This window comes from Carassius gibelio, chromosome A17 (genome assembly GCF_023724105.1).
Source record: "Carassius gibelio isolate Cgi1373 ecotype wild population from Czech Republic chromosome A17, carGib1.2-hapl.c, whole genome shotgun sequence".
NCBI classification, from domain to species: Eukaryota; Metazoa; Chordata; class Actinopteri; order Cypriniformes; family Cyprinidae; genus Carassius; species Carassius gibelio.
In genome coordinates, this window is record NC_068387.1 from 2,283,609 (window position 1) to 2,308,798 (window position 25,190).

Below are 25,190 nucleotides of genomic sequence, written 5' to 3' on the forward strand. Positions count from 1 at the left end.
GCTTAAATAAATCCTGTCACATCATATCACACAGAACTTTTAGGCTGTTATCATTGCCAAAGGTTATTCAGTACTGAGATAAAGGTATGAATACTCTTTTCTTTTCTTATCGGCTGATAAGTTTTTCTGCTTGGCCGATGTGTTTGTTTATTTTGACGGTAGTGAGAGCGGCAGTGCCTGAGCGCACATAGTGCTCACATTTCTCTCTGGTTTGTTGTCGTCGTTAACAGTTCTGTCTAATACAGATAGAAGTCTGTCTTATAATCCGATAGAATGGTTAAACAAAGTAATGTATACAGAATGCTAATAAAGATTTATTTTATATTGGGCCTATTAGTAATAGAAAGGCAAACATTATAATACTTTTTTTTTGTTTACCGTCAGCATTAAGCAAATATGCATTTATATAATTTAAACAAATCTTTGAATGACTAATGGATATTTAATTTTTTAATGTTCTTTATGCATTTTTTTCTATTGTCATTTTCACTGTGTGTAAAATGAGAGTTACCCTGGCTTTATTTGAAACGTTTGATTCCAAATGCTCAAAAACATTCCCAGAATACTGAGTGCCTGGTTGGTCACAGTGTTTACTTTTTAAATATTATAATATTTTTAAATGTTTATTTATTTGTGAAAATACTTCATGTGTCATATCATATCATATATCATATGTCACCTAAAGTATAAGTATGTTTCTTTTAATCCATTTTCAAATGATTTCAAATTTCTTAAATATTAATAATAATAATAATAATAAAAATAATAATTGGCTTTATATCTGCTATCGGCCCCCCTGCTTTCCAAGATATCGGCATCGGCTGTCAAAAAACATCGACCACTACTTAAAAAAAAAAAAAAAAAAAATAACTTTAATCTGCTAAATTACCACAAACAGAAACAACACTAATTTAAAAACATTTTAGTATAGGACTGCAACATAAAACGTGAAGAAGGAAGATAAAGTAAGGAATAGTGTGAGCTCACTGTACCCTGTGTATGAAAACACTGAAATATTTTGTATTCCAATCTTGGCTCATTCATGTCATGTGGACAGGATCTTCCTTCTCGCTCTTCCTTCATCTGTGATACTGTGTGGTTGGGCTTGACGGGTCAGGATGATGTAAATGGGTAAGAGAGGGACATGTCAGGCTCCGATGGGTTTTTGACATTCATCCCACTGGAGCAGTTTGACAGGCACACACTCACACACACTCACACACACATTTATTTAGCTATCTAAATGGGGACATTGCATAGACTTCTATTGTTTTATATACAGATAGTCATAGGCATAATTTGCAGTTGGGATGGGTGGGACATGTCTGAGAAGATGCACAAATAAACACTGAAAATTAACTTGGATTTGCGCAGCTTCTCAGTTAACAATGGCTCTGTGTAGTAACAGCTGCTCTATGTGAAATCACACACCTGAGGGAATTTACCGCTGATTAGAGAACCGGCTTTACTGACGAGATGCGCATAAAGATCGGGCGATCGTGATCAGAGCACCCCTAATAATTAGAATATCATCATAAAGTTTATTTCATTAATTCCATTCAAAAAGTGAAACTTGTATATTATATACATTCATCAAACACAGACTTCAAATGTGTATTTCTTTTAATTTTGATGATTATAACTGACAACTAACGAAAATCCCAAATACTGTATCTCAGAAAATTAGAATATAACGTAAGACCAATACAAAGAAAGGATTTTTTTTTAAAATCTTGGCCAATTAAAAAGTATAAAAATGAAAAGTATGAGCATGTACAGCACTGAGTATTTAGTTGGGTCTCCTTTTGGCTGAATTACTGCAGCAATGTGGCGTGGCATGGAGTCGATCAGTCTGTGGCACTGCTCAGGTGTTATGAGAGCCCAGGGTGCTCTGATAGTGGCCTTCAGCTTTTCTGCATTCTTGGGTCTGGCATATCGCATATCGCAGAGTTTGCTGGCCAATTAAAAACAGGGATACCATGGTCCTTAAACCATGCTAGCTTTGGCACTGTGTGCAGGTGCAAAGTCCTGTTGGAAAATGAAATCTGCATCTCCATTAGGGCTGTCAAAATTGCTCAGAAATGACGTTCGAATATTCCCTCTAAAAAAAAACACGAATATTTGAACTATTCGAGCATCTGGTTGCGCATGTTGTCAATGACAAGGACAAAATAATACAAAGAGACATAACAACTTGTATAGGTTGTCTTTTTAAGTTTAAACATATTTGACAACGTACTACCTACACAAAAACAAGGAAATCAACTAATGTCCAAGACTGCAGACCTCACGCTCTCTCACGTTCTCTGCGCATAACGGTTTAAATGAAGTTTTGTGCAAGCAATTTAAGGGTCGTGACTGTTGTCCCAAATATAGCAGGCTTCATTCAGTGATTGAAACATATTTTATTAATATTAATTGAAGTTTTATAGCATATAGAATTGACATTGAATGCTCCGAGCGAGCTGTGCTGTGGTAAACATGGAACTTTTCCTCAACATGAAACGATAAATAATCAAACCTCGGATCCATTGCTTGACAGAACTCCCTGAAGCCTGCCCCATCCGCGATACTGATCGGTCTCATGTCCTTACAAATGAGCAAAATTATTTTATCCGTAATGGCCTCTTGTCGTGTTGTAGACAAAGAGTTTGTGGCAGGCGATGCAAATTTAACGTTAAGTGTCAAGACGTGACTGTTTAGCTGGAGTTCCACACATTATGGCATGCTCATTTGGGTGCACATTTTTGAGATGTGACCTCATGTTGCTAGTGGTCGAATGGTATCCTGACTGTATCTTAAATAGCTTGCATACAACTTTATCTCGCGGGTCAATAATTTTACCTCATTTTCTCTGCTGCGGTCGAGTTGGGCTCTGCACTTGCTGGCATCTTAAATGAAGACGCGCCAACTTTCAGAAGTGATGCTGTGCCAGAGAGTGTGACTCCAGTGACCTGTCCCTGAACCCTCAGGCGGGCTAGCGCACCCACTCAAATAACAGACAGCCACACCTCTATTACCACGGGCGTTTTTTTCCAAATTTTTTTTTTTATTCAAATATTAATTTTCACCTTCGAAATAAATTTTTTTTTTTTTCTACTATTTGAATACATATTCGAATTTATAATATTCGTTGACAGCCCTAATCTCCATGAAGTTGGTCAACAGCAGGAAGCATGAAATGCTCTAAAGCTTCCTGGTATATGGCTTTGTTGACCTTGGACCTCAGAAAACACAGTGGACCAACATCAGCAGATGACGTGGCACCCCAAACCATCACTGACTGTGGAAACTTTACACTGGACCTCAAGAAACGTGGATTGTGTGCCTCTCCTCTCTTCCTCCAGACTCTGGGACCCTGATATCCAAAGGAAATGCAAAATTTACTTTCATCAGAGAACATAACTTTGGACTACTTAGCAGCAGTCCAGTCCTTTTTTAAGCGATGCGCTTCTGACTCGGTTGTTCAAGAGTGGCTTGACACTAGGAATGCGACAGCTGAAACCCATGTCTTGCATACGTCTGTGCGTAGAGGTTCTTGAAGCACTGACTCCAGCTGCAGTCCACTCTTTGTGAATCTCCCCCACATTTTTCAATGGGTTTTTGTTTCGCAATCCTCTCCAGGGTGCGGTTATCCCTATTGCTTGTACACTTTTTTTCTGCCACATCTTTTCCTTCCCTTCACCTCTCTATTAATGTGCTTGGACACAGAGCTCTGTGAACAGCCATCCTCTTTTGCAATGACCTTTTGTGTCTTGCCCTCCTTGTGCAAGGTGTCAGTGTTCGTCTTTTGGACAACTGTTAAGTCAGCAGTCTTCCCCATGATTGTGTAGGCTACAGAACTAGACTGAGAGACAATTTAAAGGCCTATGCAGGCGTTTTGAGTTAATTAGCTGATTAGAGTGTGGCACCAGGTGTCTTCAATATTGAACCTTTTCACAATATTCTAATTTTCTGAGATACTGAATTTGGGATTTTCCTTAGTTGTCAGTTATAAACCTCAAAATTGAAAGAAATAAACATTTGAAATATATCAGTCTGTGTTTAATGAATGAATGTAATATACAAGTTTCACATTTGAATGGAATTAGTGAAATAAATCAACTTTTTGATGATATTCTAATTATATGACCAGCACCTGTATTGTGAGTTCATATGTAGCATGCTATGTATCAAATCGTGACATGATTACACCCTTAATAATTACAGAGCTTCACATTTTTGCATTTAAATGGGCTCTATTTATTTTCTATTGTAACTTCCTAACTAAACTAGAATTTTATTTTATTATTATTGTAATTTTTTAAATATGTGGTACTGTAGTTATTTTGTCACAGATGCTGTGAATTGAGCTTAACTTGAATTTAACCTGGAATATAGCTTTAAGGGAATCAGGAAATGGCCATTTCTAATTGACAGTGCTGTCAAAATAGGATTATAGTAGTCCAGCGGTTACTGGATGACAGAAGATGAAATGACCTTTGGTACGGTCGCGTTCACATCTCAAATACACTGGTGTTGACATAGCTCTTTGACATCCAACTATCATTGGATATTACTGATCTCTTTCTTTCTCACTTACAAACACTCATGCAAACCTCAGTGTGTTTTCTTGGGCTGAAAAGCTGAGCATGTGAGAGGTTCTGATAAGAGACACGCCTGTGTTGTTATTGCTGCTCTTCTGCCCTCATCTCTCTGTGTCAACTCTTCCATAAGCCCACCACAGTAATACACATTGGATTTGTTTGCATGTTCAGTTCACACACAAGAAAGTACACGCACACATCAGATATGTGCATTATTTATTCAACTTAGGGTTAGGGTTATAAAGATCATCAATTGAAGCCTGTTTAATTGTGTATGCATTTTGCATTTGAACATTTTGTAATTCTGGCAGAACTGCTTTTGCTATAAATGTCCTCAAAAATATCGGCTGAATTGGCAATGCATAATAGTTCAGATACACTGTGCATTTTTTTTTTTTTTTTTTAAGCTGCAAACAAAACATAGATTGGGGTATGTTTAAAAAAAAAAAAAAAAAAAAAAAAAAATATATATATATATATATATATATATATATATATTTGTGAAATTTACTAGAAACTTCTCAGTGGAAATGGTTTCAAAATAAATCCCACACCACAACATTTTTTTGTGTGTGTATAATTGGTTTCAGACCATTTATAAACAACATTAAGTGTGTTGCCTATAAATTGTCTGTTTAAATCTGCTAAAGTATGTTAATTTGTAATATTTGCTAACGAGCAAAATCACTGTGAATTTATTATGGATTTTCAATATTTATATCCCCACCATACAGACTAAAGAAAGACCCAGCATAAAATTGACATGTTGAATTTAAAGTAATTATATATGCGGTGAGTCCTGAACGTTTAATCCTTAATATATATCTTTAATATTTAAAAGACACAGGCATGTTCTAAGCGAGGAAAAAGGTAGAAATGCTTAGCTTCCAAATCCATCTTCCAGTTCAAAATCATAATAGTATTTTTTTCTTTTGGCCTGTAGATCGAGTGTAATGACAGGTTTAGTAATAATAAAGTAGCTCATCATGATAGGTTTTATGTCTTGGTATTATTTAGGATGTGACTACTTGCTTTAATCAGATGTGGACTTTCTCTGGGAAAGCCCACCCATCCAAATGTGTTTCTGCTTTCTTTATGGTAATATCAATGCCAGAGGTGTCAATTTCATTTAGATTTTCTGATATTTTTCTCAGAAATTGTTAATATTCAGTGGGCAGTTCATATCTAAAATACAGCTTGTCCTGACATAAGCACCACTTTCCCAGTGAATGACTTCATCCACATTTGTCAAATGGCTGTTCTCAGCTTTGTCAGTCTGGCTCCAGACAAAATATTATTCCAGCCATCAAATCCATTCCTTGTCATCATCTATCATCTGTCCCTGCTGCTATTAAAAATCAGGCCAGCTCCAGTGCTACAAATTGGTTGCAATTGCCAGTGTTTCTTTGAAGCCGGTCCAAGGGCTTTGGGCTGCTTTGATCGCTTTCTTTAGGAAAGAGGAGGTGAGATGTGAACATTATTAACATTCAAGTAGATACGAATCTACTATTGACCTTACTGTGAACTTATTCAATGCATTACTCCATTTGAACATCAGCAAGGACAAGGTATGTTCATTTCAGCTTTAAAGATGTTTGGACCAGTAAGACTAGGTTTTGAGTCATGAGTTTGGAAACGGTTTTCTGAAAATGTGTGCTGCCTTAGGATGTGCTACCAGCAGCCCAAACCCTAAAAAAAGCCCCCAGCCCTAAACATAACCCTACAGCCATGTGAATAATGTACAAAGAACACATACATTATAAGTGATATGAAAAATTGTGAAAACACATATGCAAATATTTAGTTATAGTTATATTTGAACCAATAATATGGTATAATATGGTTATTATTGAATTTATAATCACAACTCTTATCTTTTGAGAACATTTCTTTAGAATTATTGCACTTTCCCCATATAGCTTTTTTTTTTAAATAACATTTTCTAATATTAATTCCAATAATTTAAAAGTGTTTTTTTTTTTTTTTTTTTTTTTTTTTTTACAATATTGCAGTACAGAGGTTGATGTGCATTTATTCAGCAACCACAACTACAAGCTTTTTTTTTTTCTTTGCTGATTGGGAAACGTAAACTGTTGTCGTATGAAAACCCCAAACATAAAAGCTTGTGGAAGCTTGTAGTCAATGCAAAATAATAAAAAATAAAAATAAATAAAAGATTTACAGACAGTATTACACACTATTATGCTTAATTACTCGAGAAGCAAAGTCGTTATCACCAATAAAATACGATTAACCATGCAGCCCATTCAGTGTGTATGTGTATAATATTTATATATATTTCATGCTTGCTGTCAGTTTATCACTCAATTATAGGTGACCACTATTGATTTAAAAAGAGTTTTAATGAGATAATCCAGTCATAATTTTTTTGGTGTCATTGGCAGATAACTTGGTTTTCTCTTTAATTACCAGAAATGCAGTCTAGGTAACCTGTTAATTTGTTTTGGAAATACAGCTATAATCGGCACCAGTTGATTTTTTGATCTCATGAAAGTTGAGTCTGGATGAAATCTACTGTCCATATCAGGGGTAGGCAGCATCGGCCCTGGAGCACCGATGTAATGAGGAGTTTAGCTCCAACCCTGAAAAAGCCTCATCTGCCTGTAGCCCTAGTAATTCAGAAGACCTTGATTAGCTCGTTCAGGAGCGTTTGATTAGGGTTGGAGCTAAACTCTAGGACAGCGGCACTCCAGGACCAATGTTTCCTACCCCTGGTCTATGTTTCATATCTGAATGTTTTGGTCAGCATTTATTATATAATATGTGACTGCAGATTGATCAGAAGGAATGTTTTAGTCATGCACATGTTGGACTTATTGTCTGTTATATGTTTTGTCTAATTCTTTATTTTTTGTTTGCTCCACAGATATTACTGACAGAAATGAACTGAAGACATTTTTTGAAACCAACTGCTCACAGATTTATTTTATCTTCTATGAAAATTTCATTACACTGGAAAGTAACTTAAAGCAAAAAGGTAAGACATGTATGTCTGCTTTCTGGAGTTTATTATGTTAAATATATATTATCTGCAGTACATATATACATACAAGGAATTAATTCTTGAAATATTTTTTATTTAGTTTACAGATAAACAAGGGGGAAAAAACAATATAAGCTGAGCTTATACAGTTATGCATTATTAATAAGACAATAAGTGTTTTAAGTTGATTCTGCTGATACTGGTGCATCTCAATCAATAAGAATGTTGTGGAAAAGTTCATTTATTTTTGTGAAACTTGTGTATTAAATAGATTCAGTACACACAGACTGAAGTAGTTAAAGTCTTTTGGTTCTTTTAATTGTGATGATTTTGGCTCCCGAACCCTTATGAGGATTGTCAAGCAAAAACGATTCAAGAATTTGAGTGAACTTCACAAGGAATGGACCGAGGCTGAGGGGCTGGGGTCAAGGCATCAAGAGCCACCACACACAGACATGTCAAGGAATTTGGCAACAGTTGTCGTATTCCTCTTATTAAGCCACTTATTAAACCACAGACAACGTCAGAGGCATCTTACCTGGGCTAAGGAGAAGAAGAACTGGACTGCTGCCCAGTGGTCCAAAGTCCTCTTTTCAGATGAGAGCAAGTTCTACATTTTTAATAGTCGAGCAACAGAAAAGGACAGCAGTTTGTAAGTGTTTTGCCTCGTTTTCTCAGTAGACTACAGTGCGGTCATCGTTGTTAGGAAACTTTGTTTCATTTACTGTGTTTTTACCATGGTAAATCCGTGCTGAAATGGTGTTTGTTCTCTACTATTACTACGTACACTCGGAGAGTACGCAGTGTACTTCGAAGGTAGGCCTATCCCAAAAATCTACGGCCTGTCCCTCTGACCTTTGCAAATGTTCCACTAATGTGGATTGTTTAAAGAAAAAAACCTCACGCAGTCCAGCTCATTGTCCAGATTACAGCATTCCTCCAGTAAAGCATGGAGGTGGTGATGTTCTGTTAAAGGGTGTTTCTCTGCAGCAGGGACTGGAACTCTGGTCAAAATACCATCAAATTCTTGAGGAAAATCTGCTGCCCTCAACCAGAAAGTTGTCAATGGGAAGAAGGTTTAACTTCCAACGTGACAATGACCCAAAGCACACAGTGAAACTGAGCACACAGAGGTTGAAGGAGAACAAGCTGAATGTCTTGCATGGTCTGTCAGAGCCCAGACTGAAACCCCACTGAGAGCAAATCTGTGGAATCACTTGAAGACTGCAGTCCACAAACGCTCACCATCAAACTGAACTGAACTTGATCAGTTCTGCAAATAAGAGCGTGCAAATATTGCAAAGTCTAGATTTGCAAAGTTAGTAGAGACAAATTCCAACAGACTGAATGAAGGCTGTAATTAAAGCAAAAGGTGGTTCAACAAAATACTGACAAGCGGGCTGATCCTTTTTCAACTCTTTCACTTGGATTCTTTTAAGTTGCACTGAATAAATCCAGCTGGATAAAACACAAACTGTGTCCGACTTCATTTCAGGCTGCAAAGCAACAAAATGTGATTCTTTTCTATACCCACTCCTAGATAACAGCATTTGATTCCAGTTCGCATTTGATCTCTATTACAAATTACATTTGTAGCACACCTCACATCTAGTAATCTAAATCATTTAATGCATCACTAATGTAGTTCATTTCAAATCAGTCACATATTGTAAAATATTAACTTTCATGCTACATTTAGGCCGGTGACACACTGGCTGCATGGCGTCTCTGCTGCGTGCCAGAAGCGTGGTGGCTGCTTTGTGTTTTCTGTGTCTTTACACACCAGAAGCGTGCCCGATGCGGCGCTGGTGCGCTGCTGCTGCTGTAGGTGACATAGAGGGAGGCCGCCGAAAAAACAGGCTCTTGTCTTCATGACAACAATATAATTATTATTTTTTTTTTTACACACCTACTGATAGGACACAGTCAACAGTATTGACAGCAAAATAGAGTATGTTTGACAGGTGCAATATTTGAAAATCTATAATAATTTTTTTTTTTTTTTATTACATTTATATCTGAATTTATGCCAACCTATAGACTTTCAAATATCAAAAAGTCATGAATTAATATGTATTTGTGTACAAAATGACATATAAACATATTTTCCTAGTATATTTTGCCTTGAAACGCTTCCGACACGCGCGTGAGTCATGTGAAAAATAGGCGTCGGTTCTATTTCTAGCATGCGCGCGTTTTCTCACGCAGGCAGTCTGCATAATCTAACCTGTTAACATGGGAGCCGAATTAAAAACAGACACGCCACGCAGCTGAGACGCTTGCGCCACGCATCCAGTGTGTCGCCGGCCTTAGAATGTAGCTTGCTTAGAAAGGTAGCTGACAAAGGTTTTGGAAAAGGCTTTTGAATGATGCAAAAAAAAAAAAAAAACTGATTCAAGCCTTCAGTTCCTCAGTTTGATGTAACAGCCCTGCCTTGCTGTTGCCTGCATGCCCCACCTCATGTGAAGTTAATGAGGCTTTTGTTTCTGTTGAGTCACATCACTGACCAAAGGGGTTTTCCTGCGCTGTGTTCAGTGAAGGTCATCTGTCCTTCATGCTACAGCTCAAGTCTGCAGTAGAAGTGTATTTTATTTTATTTTTTTTGTCAAACTCACACCTTGTCATTTCTCAGCATATCAAGACAATGATTGTATTATTCAGCTGAGCAATTTTTAACTGAGTAACTTAAAGACCAGGAATTAAAATGCTGGAACACAGAATTGCAGGACTGACATGCATCAGTGCACTGCAGAGCATAAGATGGAATATCATTCTGAAGAAAACCTGTGATGCTGCATAGAGCAAACTCCTATACCTAAGCATTAAGCATGAAAAGGCAACTTGCCTGCAGACATTAATGATGTGAGGATTATCTCAGACAGTTTGTCATTGAGTCAAAAATATTAATAGTGCATGATAAGTTTAGTATATATATATATATATATAAAAAGAAGTCGTGGCCTAATGGTTAGAGGGTTGGACTCCCAATCAAAGGGTTGTGAGATCTAGTCTCGGGCCGGACGGAATTGTGGGTGGGGGGAGTGCATGTACAGTTCTCTCTCCACCTTCAATACCACGACTTAGGTGCCCTTGAGCAAGGCATCAAACCCCCAACTGCTCCCCGGGCGCCGCAGCATAAATGGCTGCCCACTGCTCCGGGTGTGTGTTCACAGTGTGTGTGTGTGTTCACTGCTCTGTGTGTGTGCATTTCGGATGGGTTAAATGCAGAGCACAAATTCTGAGTATGGGTCACCATACTTGGCTGAATGTCACTTCACATATATATATATATGTATATATGTATATGTATATGTATATATGTATATGTATATATATATATATATATATATGTATTTTATAGAGAGTTACAGAACATTTACTTTTACATTTACACGCTTTTGATTAGTTCATTATGATGTTTAATCATTTGGGAATATAGGATGCAAATTTGTAAAGTTTTGCAAGCATAAATTTCCCTCAATCTCACTCGATATGACGGGCGATACATTTTCAATAGGAGTACAATCCAAAATTCAGATGTTGTTGCACATGCAGATTTAGATCGGGCATTGTCTTGATCTTATAGCCATGGACTTTCCACACAAGATGTTATCTTGACGGCAGTATATATCTCTGGACAATCCCAATATGTGCCTCCGCCTCACACATATTCCAGTCACACATGCTGTTTGCACTGATAAACCCCCATACCATGACAGACATTTGTTTTTGCACTTGATGCTGATGTCTTGATGCTGGATGCTCCCTTTTGTCTTTGCCATTAAACATTTTATGTTTGTTATTTTCCCCAAACAAGTTGAAATCTGTTCACAGCAGACATTTCCGTCTTTTGGACAATCTGAGATGAATTCAGACCCAGAGAACTTGCAGGCATCTCTGCCTGTAATTGATGTATAGTGTGACTAGAGATTGAATTTGCATTTCTTGATGCAGCGGCAGACTGCGTTAAGCAGCAATGGTTTACCAAAGTACTCCTGAGCCCATGTGGCTATATTTAGCACCGCAGCATGAAGTTTACTCATGCAGTGAAAGGTCACACACAGGTTTCCTGCCTTGCTCTACACAGACTGAGATTTCTCTGAATCTTTTAACATTATTGTGCATGGCATTGCAATTTTGCATTGATAAATGTGATTTTTGATTTGGCGTTTTTATAATGAAATTTTGCTTAAATTAATGAGCCATGATCCAGTTTTCTTTGCAAAGACTGAGATACTAGTTGTATACCCAAACATGATCACCTCACCTATTAACAGTTCACCAGCCTACTTTGAATCATTTCAAAACTGTTTAACACGATTATTCTATAATCTTTTCACTTTTATAATGCCTCTGTGCCAACTTTTTTGGAGTGTGTTGCAGCCATCAAAATCCTTTTTTTTTTATATTTACAAAATACATTTGGTCAGTTAAACATTGTAAATGTAAATTTATTTGTACTTCTGTCAGTTAAATAAACATTAAAGAGAAATAGTACATCACAGATTCTTGATTATATAGCATTTCACAAAACATCACAGAATTTCTAGAATTGGGGTTAAAGAACAAATGAGACATAGGTGCCTTTTAATTAATTATTGTCATGAACTCATGTTATATATGTGTGTGTGTGTATATAGGGCTGGTAAGCTATTAAATTTTTTATATAATTAATTACATGTGGTGATTAATTATTTGCATCTAATTTGGAGAAATTACTTCCAAAAGATAACGTCATTGTGTAAAGCATCAAAAAGGCATTACAAAAATTAGGTTCAGCAAGAAATATTTTGTTTGATAAAATGTATTACATATAGCCTACCTTAAATGAGTAAATGATGACAGGATTGTCATTTTTGGTTGGGTGAACGATAACTTTAATAATTTATTTTCTTAATGTTATTATTATTACTATGAAAATATGAAATTATTTAAAGAAATGATGCTCTAAATAATAAACGAAAATGCCAGTAGGTGGTAACTGTCTTGATGACTTGAAGTCATCGAGTCATTTATTAATTCAATTCGTTGAAATGGCTTATTCATTCAGGAGTGAAGTATATATATATATACACACACACTCACACACAGTCAATAAGTCAAGAAATCTGTAAATATAATTAAAAGATGAAAATGAGACAAAACTACAGAATGTCACATTTTATTATTGAGTGATTCAACACAAAGATGTTTTAGCAGCTAATGAGATCAGCACTTTCAGAGTTTCATCTCCCATCTGATGTGAGCAGAAGTATTGGAACAGGGGTACCCCTCTCTCTCACCTTTTTGGACTCAGCTCTCACATGACCTATCATATTTGTTGGATACTGAGATATGTTTGACTCCAAGCCATTTTTTCATGAATGACTTTTGGGACCTCATCTTGTCTGTCTTACAAAGTTGTTTACTGTTAGCTGCTCTCACAGCAGCAAAACAATTGCTACTCAACCATTGGAATGCTCCTCACACAATGGACAGACAAACCTGGAGTGTGTATTTGTTGGACATTATCTCGATGGAACTCGTAAATTCTCATATACATGGATCTAATATGAAAACTAAAATTTGGCATTCAGCTTTTAATGTTGTGTCAGCATTTCTAAAATCTTTGTAAAAAATTATTTTATTGTTATCATTTGTATTATTATTTTTATTTATTCATTTTATAATTTTTTAAAAGTTGGGGTGGGTTCTAAATTTGCACAGTTATTATTTGTTTTATATTACTATTTCCAGAAGAAAATTCAATAAACGGTTGTAAAAAAAAGAAGAAAAAAAAGAATCTTACACCATTTCTCTTTGGGTCAATCGATAAGTTCCTTGGTGAATTTGAACTGATTCTGCACAAGGTGCTTTATGAGGGCTTCTTGCTGACAGCTTAGCTTCGAACAAATGTCTTCTGACTGTAACAGTTCTTACAGTGCTTTCTGGAGGTGATGACAGGCTGGATCTTTGCCATTCTGACTATTCTTTGATCCATTTTAACAGTAGTTGCTTGTTTTCTTTCATGTGATTTTTGTTTTTGTTGACTTTTTAAAAAACTTGACATCATTTTAATTGAACATTTCCCTTCTCCAGTTAACTTTTCAATCAAATTACGTTTTTCCTCTGAACAATGTTTGGAATGGCTAAATTTTACTTTACAATTTAGAAGTAAATATCAGTGTGTGAAATATTTATTCCTTCCTTTCATCCTTCTGGGAAAGTCGTGGCCTAGTGGTTAGAGAGTTTGACACTTAACCCTAGGGTTGTGGGTTCAAATCTCGGGCTGACAATAACACGACCTAGGTATCACTATCACTACTGTGTGTGCACTCTGGATGGGTTAAATGCAGAGCTCGAATTCTGAGTATGGGTCATCATACTTTGCTGAATGTCACTTTCACTTTCCTCTTTAATAAAGGATAATTCATGAAAACGTTTTTTTTTTTTTTTTTTTTTCGCAGAATAAATGAAAGCTGTAATTAAACTCCACAATGGTATTGTTTTTAACACACCCCTTTCAATCTATTAGTCAGTTACTCCGAACAAACAGCATACATGTCATACCAGTTTGGGCTGTTGTTTTTCTATTACACCAGTACATCCACAAGTAAAATTTTGCAATGCAGAAATATTACTACTGCTAATAACAGTGGTTCATTAGGTTACTGATGTTGTACTGTTATTTTTTTTTAACACAACTGTAATTTACTTGTTAGTCTTGAATGTGTAACACTTGTTGTGGATGCACTCTTTATATAGCATCACGCTAAAAAAAAAAACACAGGCAACTAAAGCACAAAGAATTCTTTTACTACAGTCTTCTCATTCTAATGTTATGTTTACGACAGCTTGGCACTCCAACTCATGCACTTAACCCTTGTCCAGAATTAACCGGCTTTCCATGTTTTCACTGTTATATGGTATTTAAGTACTCCTGCTCATTCCTGATTCATTGAAGATTATTAAATATTGACAACATATTCCAGCTTTCCACTGTAGCAACTAGAGGTGCGCGATAAATATCGTCCGATAATTAATGCGCATCTCGTCAGTAAAGCCGGTTCTCTAATCAGCGGTAAATTCCATCAGGTGCGTGATTTCACATAGAGCAGCTGTTACTACACAGAGCCGTTGTTAACTGACTAGCTGCGCTAATAAATGCTGATAGTGAACGAGGATTTGCGCAGCTAGTCGGTTAACAACGGCTCTGTGAAGTAACGAGATACACATTAATTATTGGATGATATTTATTGCGCAGCCCTAGTAGAAATAGATACAGTAATCACAGCAAATGCAACAAACCTGAGCCAATGACCATAATAAAGGGTGAAATGTAAAATGACACAATAATTATTTCTATTGCTTTTCTTACAGGGAACAAATCTCAACGGGAGGAGCTGGACTCCATCCTCTTTATTTTTGAAGTAAGACTTTTCTACTTGTAGTCATTAGTGTTTTGTGTTGTTTGTTGCTGGCAAGTTGTTAAACAGCTGAACTGTAGGTATATCTGTGGATCTGCTCATGTCTGCTTTACTTTGAGTTGATGTTTTTATTTGTCCTGCTCTGCCCAGAGCAGGTTTTTCCACTCTCTCTCCTGCTTTTCCTGGAGGTGCCGTCCTCCCTGTGTCTTTTTCTGCCTGGCTGAAAAGTAGACACCAGTTTGCAATACAAATAGGCAGGCAGGCCATTCTCTGGTTTCATTTGCTCAGTTTTTTCTTTTTTAGGAAAAATGCTGCCTTGGTGTGAGAAGAGAGTTTGTTTCATAAATAGAAGTTGACTTGAAAGGTCACACTGGTGAAATGGCTCTTATATGTTTAATTAGAATTCATTTGAGTTTATTAATTATATTACGAGTGGAAAAAGCTGAAGTCCCAACAATTTAATATGCCTACTTTTTAAGATATTAATCTCTGTTAATGTTTATAATATTGGCGTTATACATGCATTAATATTGCCTGTAGGTCAATAAATACTGTTGGATGATACATTGTGTAGGGGTGTGCACAAATGGTCGATTATGACTTTTTTTTTTTTTTTTTTTTTGATTATTTGAAAAATAAAAAAGACTATTCAAAATACTACATGTTGCTTTGCTGGCCGCAAATGCAGGGAATCCATGATAAAGCCTAAGCACACAAGCTAAAAGTCAGTTATAACAAACACTGGGTGGCGCCAAGTCGTGTGTTAACAAGTCGATTGTAGGCTATATGATCACAGAATGTTGTCATCTGCCTCGCAAAGTTTGGAATTATTTTGATCTTACAAAATTAAATACCTTTTGATCAAATAAATCAGTGAAACTGAGTTCTCATAATATCACCACCACAATGAGAATCATATGAAATCCAAACAGCAGTGGACTGAGGAAAGACAGCTGTCCATCACTGCATTCACGACTGCAAGTTTGCACAGCTGAAGCCCAAGTGAGCGGAGAAGACCGCAGATCTGATCTGTAGGCAGAGTGCTTTAAGAACAAAAAACACAACGCTCTGTAAGAAACTTAGCTCACCGCTATCTTTGTGACTCTATATCGTCTGTGTCAGCGTGCATTCTTATTAGTGGTTAAACGGATCATAGTTGATACGGTTCGGCATGCATGTGATCCACAAATTAATTGTAACAATTAACCATAATAGTTTTAAACCATACATTTTTTTTTTCATATTTAAAAAAGTAAGCAAATTTAAACAATTCAAGAGAGAAAAGGCGAAAAGGGATTTTGATTCATTACTTGGGTTGGGCGATGTCTACAAATTTGGCATTGGATGAAGTCTACAGTGAAACATCGCAATGGACGGTGACATCGGCGGTGGTGAGCGAGGGGTGGGGTGTGTGTTTCCATATCGTGAATCCTTATAAGGGAAAACAACTAACGATTGCTAACACCGTGTTTACACCAGATGCGAGCGGCACGGTGCGACGTGACAAAATGCTGTAGAACCACTGATGTATAATATTGATTCATATATAGATCAGTCAATATAGCTCCGTATAACAGTGATGCCGTCTACACTAAATGCGGTGTGGCACGGCGTGACACCACAGATCCCTGACAGTAAATTGCTGCGGTGTTCTATTTATGGCGTTTCAAATGATTTTTTAACGGTCGTTTTGAACTGGGGGCCGACTCGCCACACATGGTATTGAGCTTTTAAAGGAAATAAAGATTTGAAATTTATTGTGATAATCCTCTATATTGTTATAAGGAATATTCAAATTTAAATATTCAGTTGAAAAATCCACTAGAAAGATTATATTGGCATCACTGACATACTTATTTCATTACTGTGATTTGGGACAAGCAAATTCTAATCACACATATTATTTGGGATGGATAGTTAACTTAAACACGGGCTGGTGTGATGGTGAAAAAAAAAAGGTCCACCTACTTCAGAGTCAAAGCAAATTGTGCATGGAACTCTTCCCTCCTGCATGAAGGTGTTTTTTAAAAAAAAAAAAAACAGTTGTACCAGTCATGCTGATTTTAGATGGAAATGTTCTGATGATTCCCGAGCTCATGCTTGAACTATAATTGCTAAACCTGGAAAAAATAAAAAATAAATAAACAAACATAAACCTAACTTGAAAAATAAAACACACACACACACACACACATATATATAACATGACCTATTTAGATAAAAACAAATATGGCCTGTGTATAATATGACCTATATAGATAAAAACAGAAATGTCGGCTACCAAAAATAGAGCTATGAAATATTTAATCATGGCTGTCTTATGAAGATTTTTTTCTTGACAGCAAATGAGAATAATGGACTTTGTGCTCATTGAACTCATCTCATTAATCTTTCACATTGACATCAGCGTGCTGCGGCTACGTGGCGAAGCGCCTGCGTACAGCAACAGCAGGAGAGGAACCATTAGTAGTCTCATGCTGTGGCATCACCACACTGTTAATGCAGCATGAAATCATCACAACATCATCTTACACAGGCCCTGCTCCACCCGCACACCCTCATTCCTCCCTCGTCTTGTGTCATAGCCTGTCCTGTCATGGCTGCTGTTTTGTTTTGACCGCGCTGGAAGGTATTATGGCAAACACCTCCATGTGGTGGGTGTCTGACCCCCTTTTTATGGGTCGGCAGAGGAGAGATGATCGCTCAGGCTGCTGTAAGGCAGGGGGTGTTGGGCTGGTATCGTTCTCGTTCTCCTCCTCCCTTTCCTCCTCTGTGCCTCTCTTTGTGTCTGGCACCATCGAGACATCTACCACAGTTGTGGATTATGGCTGCATTCTCCTGTGTGTGAATATTTAGTGAATACACTTTCAAAGCACGCACACATGTTTGTGTCTTGTTAATATATAATCTGAAGATCATGTTTCATGACATGGTGTCCAGGTTTATTATCATTAACAGAAACTAAATCCATAAAACACATTTTCGTTACTTGAAACTTTATAAACATTAACTGAATTAAAATAAAACATATGTATAACATTTAACATTTTTTGTTGAACTTAGTCAATGTATTTTAACTTGCACAGAGCATGTTGGAAGATACTGGCCACTGCACAGCTATCGCTCTCTTAGTAAAGCAACATTTAGCCACCTACAACCTAAACAAGTACTAAAATAATTGACAAATGTCAATTATTACTAAACATTAAACATTAACAGGTCTTTCCCTTTACTCAAAAAACATAAAATACAACTTGATTTCAACATTTATTCTCACGGTCCAGCCCTATGCAAATCATGCTGGGAAATTACAATCCACCACACAGTAAGCCCCTCACGGACGACTGGTGCGCATAAATAAAAAGCAAACATAAAATAATGGCCCAGGCCTGGTCCTCTCTCGTCCTTCACTATCGTCGCTCCAGTTTTATATCCTTCCATCTCCTCTGTCGGATTTCCCAATCACTCCACCGGCCTCACTCGTTCCCACATCTCTCGGCCCCGCCCCACTCGTCACAATAATTTAAAGAAGAAACCAATCAGATGTATAGTTAACATTTGAGGCTTAATACTATTGAAAAGCACTAAAAGTTTTCCAGTTAGTGTGTTTTCAGCTTGTTAATTTTCATATACATACATCAACCTCTTTCAATGTAAATTGTTATATTCATAATTAATAATCGCATTTACAATTTCAAGGGAATAATCAATAATTATGATTTTTGTCATAATCGTGCAGCCCTGCCTGATAACAGTGTGTCTAGCAGTTGAGAATACTACAGTAGCTTGGCTACCTCCAGAAAAGTTAGTACGTCTATGCCAGCACACCTTTAACCAAAGTGCAAACCAAGACATTTTGGTGGCAACTTTTTTTTGTTTCTGTTGCTCTTTACTGTGGGTCACACACCCTTAGTCACACAAATCACAGCTCTATATTGAAAATATCGTTTGAATCTGAATTCAGTTTGGACAGACAAATAACTTGATGCTAACAACTTAATGCGTTGAGCCTGTATAGAGCGTGTTTTTGCTGTTATTCCATATGCAGTGAAATTAGGGCATGGCTGCATTTCATCTGGCTTTGTCATGCATTGCAGCGCTGCACAATAAACAGATCAACTTTCAACTTTTCCTTCTGGACTCAATACAAGCACTACAGTCTGTAGTAAACTCGAGCATTCTGTTGTCTGCAGCGCACACTGATCCTGCTCATGAAGCTCCTTGGATGATGAATGAGAGCACTGTTATCACCCTTGATAGTCATTAGCTTAAGGCAGTTCCTTTGGCATCCAGATGGGCACATAATGGCGGCTTCCTCTCCGCCTGCAGCTCACTGTGAGCTGCCCACAGACCCATCTCCCGCTCGCAGGTGCCACACACACACAGACACACACACACACACACACAAAGAGCCTCTTATGGTAGGAGGAAGATGGTTGGCACAAACAAGACATATTTGCATTTGTTCTTAAAGTGGTCCTGCCCAAATGTTTCTCTTAAGAGCCAAATGAAATCTGAGATCTTTGTCTAGATTCAGATTGGCACAAAGTGTAAGGTAATGAGAAAAGAAAGACTTCCGTGGAACACAGAAGGAGATATTAAGCATAATGAATGATTGCATCAAATTCTAAGACAGTGGTCACCATCCTTTTTAAGCCCGAGATAGCTGACCTCTGCCTTTATGAAAGTCAAGATTTACATATTAAAGAACTGATAGAAAAAGACATCTCAGATTACACTTCAAATTTGTGGCCTTTTATTCTGTATTTTAATTAGTGATGCACAGATCATGATTTTTCATGGCTGATTCAGATTTCGATCTTTTTGTTGCTGTTTTTGTTTTGTATTTTGATTCTGTCGTTCTGTCAGTGTTTATATTTTGTTAAATATTTATTTGTTTGTGAAAAATACTTTAGTATAGTATTGTATGTTTATTTTACACATTTATTTTTTAATCCATGGTCAAATGATTTAACATTACTTAAATATGAATTAAAATAAAATATTAATTATATCGACTATCGACCCCCCTGCTTTCCAAGATATTGGCATCGGCTGTCAAAAAAAACAAAAACAATATTGGTGTACCCCTAAACTGAATAACGCATTTCTGCGGACAAAATGCATCTACAAATACTGGAGGAAACAGAATGAGCTCCTGCAGGAAAAGTACATGATCCAAGCGGCTCAAAACATGATAAATCTTCATTTTTTTTAAGCTTCAAGCTGATGCATTAGCGTAATGGCTTTCCTGTCGGGCTCTTTTACAGATACGTGTGTGCATCCTATGCAAGCAAGCATGTGGGCTGTTATCAAATGCAAAGGAAGCCATTTTTGTTATTATGTGAATAAATACTATATAGTTGTTTCAGTTTGTTATTTGTCCAAAAATTACAATAACATTTTTAGAATTTCATTTTTCGACAGAATATCCTAACAAAATGGAGGGAATTTAAAATAAGACACTTTGTTTCATATAAAAAAAAAAAAAAAAAAATTAAATAACAAAGCTTATTGTAATGTATTGGATGGGAGATGCACTACAATGTTCTGTTCATTATCTGACAGGCTAGACTAATCAGTTCTTTGGATTTATGACTCGATTTCGTTTCATAAAAATGAGAATCGATTAAAATCAAGAAATCAATATTTTTTAGCCAACTCTAGTGCTTGTTTAAATAGGACTTTCAGATATAGGGGAAAAATAGGGATTTCCCAAAACCATTAGAGGCATAAGTAGATCTTAAGAATCCATTTCCACCACTGGTCTCCGTGATCAGCTTTGGCTCACTATGCATTTGGGAAACATAGCCCAGATCAATGCTTATTAGATGACAGTGAAACAATCTGGACTTATTTCATAATAAACAAATTGCACAACTTCTCAAAATGTTGACGTCAGTAAGATTTATAAAGGAAATTAGTACTTTTAATCAACTAGGATGCATTAAATTGATAAAAAATGCAGTTATTTTGAACTTCATTCATCACATTCTGAACAAATTGATCACAGTTTCCACACAAATATTAAGCAGCACAACTGTTTTCAACAGTGATAATACTCAGAAATGTTTCTTGAGCAGCAGATTATATTAGAATGATTTCTGAAGGATCATGTGACACTGAAGACTGGAGTAATGATGCTGAAAATACAGCTTTGATCACAGACGCGTTTTAAATTACATTTTAAAATGGCCTTGGTAAGCATGGTTAGAAATCATGACTAGAGATACGTTACAAAATATTACTGACCCCAATCTTTTGAACAGTATAGTGTACATTTATTTAAACTGTTTTTTAAAAGTCCAAATGGTTTGTGTTATGTTCTGTAATTGTTGTTAATAAATCTGTCAGATTTCTTTATTTTTTTATTTATTTTTTTCACCCTTTTTAATGGTACAACAGTCTGGCAGTCTTTTACAAATATTAACCAGGAACATTATTTTAAACATAATATTTGTAGCAAAACCCATGGTAATTATTATAATACGTTTTAGCACTTATGTAACTTATGTGGTTATTTTTCATGAGGTATCTCAAAGGCACACCTTTGTACCTATATCTACCCTTAAAATGTGTGTACTTGTGTGGTACTTTTAGGGGTAGAGGAGGTGCATCTTTGAGGTTATTGCCTAAATTAAAATTTTAGTACATTTTATGTCTGAAAAAAAAAAAAATACTGAAGTTTTAGTGAGTATAATAACTGATTTTATTATTTTAATCATTTAAAAGATCTGTTTAGTTTAGAGGTATCGGTACTACTTCTGGTTTTCTATGTCAGTGCGGTTTGACTTGTTTATTCACAGAAATATCTGTGCAGAATTTGTTTCTCAAAAGATCTTGCTGCAACCTTATTCAGGGCGTCTGCGAGGTCTTAAAAAGGTCTTAAAAACGTATTAAAAAGTCTTAAATGCCATTTTCCAAGGCATTATGTTTTGTAACATCTTTTGATTGTGTTATTATTTGTCTGAATTGTGGGGTTCTGTGCCTTTATTTATAGATGTCATGTGTTACAGCACTCATTGACTGACTGCATTGCTGCGTGATAGCGCGGGACTTGTTACTTGATCCCGCTTTGCTGAAAATCTGACCATTACCGCTTGATCCCATCCGTTCCCGTGATGTTTTCGCGATTACGTGTGCACTGTGTAAGGGAGCACATCTTACAATATAATATATTTATCAATGAGCTTAAAATCTGTTCAGGAGCAAATTCTCCAACATATTGTCAGTGATCTCTCCTTACTCTCGACCCATGTTCAGTCAAATCTGACTCCTGCATCTTATGTTGGATGCACCTTGTTTTTTTTCACAGAATTATGCTGCTTTTACACTGTTGCCATATTGAAATATTGCATAAATTACTTTTGACTGAAATGCATTCACAGAATTTTGCATTCTACCTGTAATAAAACTGTGCTAAATGTTTTGTGAAGAAGGGCCACTAGTAGGAAGCCTTTGAGCTGTGTTTATGGTAAAGTGTGCATAACAGTGACTGTAAAATATGTATTTTAGGGATGGAAATGACCTATTTTGATAGTCGGAACGTGGTCATGCTCAGTTAACGATGTAACAGTTGTGATCATTATTTTACCTTCCATTATCATTCAGACTTGATCAGGTGTTGTGCTGACAATCTGTCTCAAGTCTGCATCGAACCAGTCACTCTGTAATCACAGATAAACTGTCTGATCAGTCAGGTGTTTGTCATGAGATGTGTTCTACATAACAGCTATAAGTTATAAGAGTTAAGTTACAAATACATATTTTGAATACACTGTTTGAACTCATTGTCCATTAGTTCGGAGAGCTTTATTTTCCCTCTTCAAGTCTTGTCAGTTGTTTTGTTTGTTTCCCTAATTCTTGTTTCTTGGGTTGCACTGGGTCAGTTACTCAGTTAATTTTCTTGTGCTTTGTTCCCAGACTTCTGAATTATGTTAGACTGATAAGGAGTTATCACAGATTAAGACTGTTTAGTTGTGATATCTTACAAACAGTGTATAGTAAATGTAAGTTAAAGGTTCGCCATTGTAACCGGTTGAAACTTGTTGGAGTTTTGCCAGTGAGCAATCCATTTGTACTCATGCATGGGCTATTCTCCAATGTCCATCAGTGATCTCAATTTAGGCCCATTAGGATTTAACAGTATGCAAATGGACCGTAAAGGTCATAAATAAGAGAACAAGGATATATAACTCTACTTCTGTTTCTCATCACTCAATTCCCCATTGCTTATCAATCTATATGACCTTTACCCTCTTTTGTTGGATTTTGATATTTTGATATTTTGCTTTGTGCTGTTTGGTGATGGCTCAAGATTTGAACAGCTTTGAGTGCCTTGCACTTTTATGAAAATGTGTTACTACATAATTAAAATATTTTGAGGACATGCATTTTAATAAGATTAATGTGGTTGTGAATGTCAGCCAGCTCATGAATATTAATTAGTTTATGGACAATTATTTGAATGTGATCTTTATTTCTGTTTGGATACATTGTCTGCGTGATCTGCTGATCTGAACATTATATTTGGATTGTGAAACCTAAGTCATGATTATAAGTGGAAGTGGATAAATTCACGGATCAGCAATCAAAAGCCAAGTACAACTTATGGATACCGGGGTCAGAAATTACTTTTTCCATTAAGCAGCAATTAGCCTCCTGGAAGTGATTTACCTTAACTGCCCGTAAGAGCAGTTTTTTGTTGTTGTTATTAATTTCTTGAGGAAAATCTGCTGCCCTATGCCAGAAAGTTGTCAATGGGAAATATTTTTTTTATTTCCAACATGACAATGACCCAAAGTACAGCAAAACAAGAAAAAGCTGAATGTCTTGCATGGCCTGTCAGAGCCAAGACTGAAACCCCACTTTAGGTTGGGTCAACAATAACTTTAATAATTTATTTTATTATCATTACTATGAAAATTTGAAATTATTTATTTAATGAAATGATACTCTAAATAATAAACTAATATTTCCAGTAGGTGGTAAATGTCTTAATGATCAAGTCATCGAGTCATTTATTCATTCATTTGATTCGTTCAAATGGCTGATTCATTCAGGAGTGAAGTAAAGGGTTATTCATGAATGGTTCATTGAATCATTAGGATTGTTCGACTTGAAGCGGGTCATCACCATCAGAACGATCGGTGTGTGACATCATCATCACCATCAGACCGATCGGTGTGTGACATCATCATCAGCATCAGACCGATCCGTGTGTGACATCATCATCAGCATCAGACCGATCCGTGTGTGACATCATCATCAGCATCAGACCGATCCGTGTGTGACATCATCTTCACCATCAGACCGATCCGTTTGTGACATCATCATTACCATCAGACCGATCCGTGTGTGACATCATCATTACCATCAGACCGATCCGTGTGTGACATCATCTTCACCATCAGACCGATCCGTGTGTGACATCATCATTACCATCAGACCGATCCGTGTGTGACATCATCATTACCATCAGACCGATTCGTGTGTGACATCATCATTACCATCAGACCGATCCGTGTGTGACATCATCTTCACCATCAGACCGATCCGTGTGTGACATCATCATTACCATCAGACCGATCGGTGTGTGACATCATCATCACCATCAGACCGATCCGTGTGTGACATCATCATCAGCATCAGACCGATCCGTGTGTGACATCATCATCAGCATCAGACCGATCCGTGTGTGACATCATCATTACCATCAGACCGATCCGTGTGTGACATCATCATTACCATCAGACCGATCCGTGTGTGACATCATCATTACCATCAGACCGATCCTTGTGTGACATCATCATTACCATCAGACCGATCCGTGTGTGACATCATCATCAGCATCAGACCGATCCATGTGTGACATCATCATCATCATCAGACCGATCCATGTGTGACATCATCTTCACCATCAGACCGATCCGTGTGTGACATCATCATTACAATCAGACCGATCCTTGTGTGACATCATCATTAACCATCAGACCGATCCGTGTGTGACATCATCTTCACCATCAGACCAATCCGTGTGTGACATCATCATTACCATCAGACCGATCCGTGTGTGACATCATCATCAGCATCAGACCGATCCGTGTGTGACATCATCATTACCATCAGACCGATCCGTGTGTGACATCATCATCAGCATCAGACCGATCCTTGTGTGACATCATCATTACCATC

The 25,190-nt window shown here is 36.8% G+C and overlaps 1 protein-coding gene across 6 annotated transcripts in view; it reads left to right on the forward strand.

The window, feature by feature from the left end:
* Positions 1–25,190, forward strand: part of LOC128031480 (ral GTPase-activating protein subunit alpha-2) — a 164,450-nt gene that overhangs the window by 39,070 nt on the left and 100,190 nt on the right. For all 6 annotated transcript variants that reach the window (XM_052619774.1, XM_052619769.1, XM_052619771.1 and 3 more), the window contains exons 2-3: positions 7,474–7,584; positions 14,950–14,999. In XM_052619774.1, coding sequence (XP_052475734.1) covers positions 7,474–7,584; positions 14,950–14,999 — 161 coding nt within the window. The remainder of the gene's footprint in view (positions 1–7,473; positions 7,585–14,949; positions 15,000–25,190) is intronic.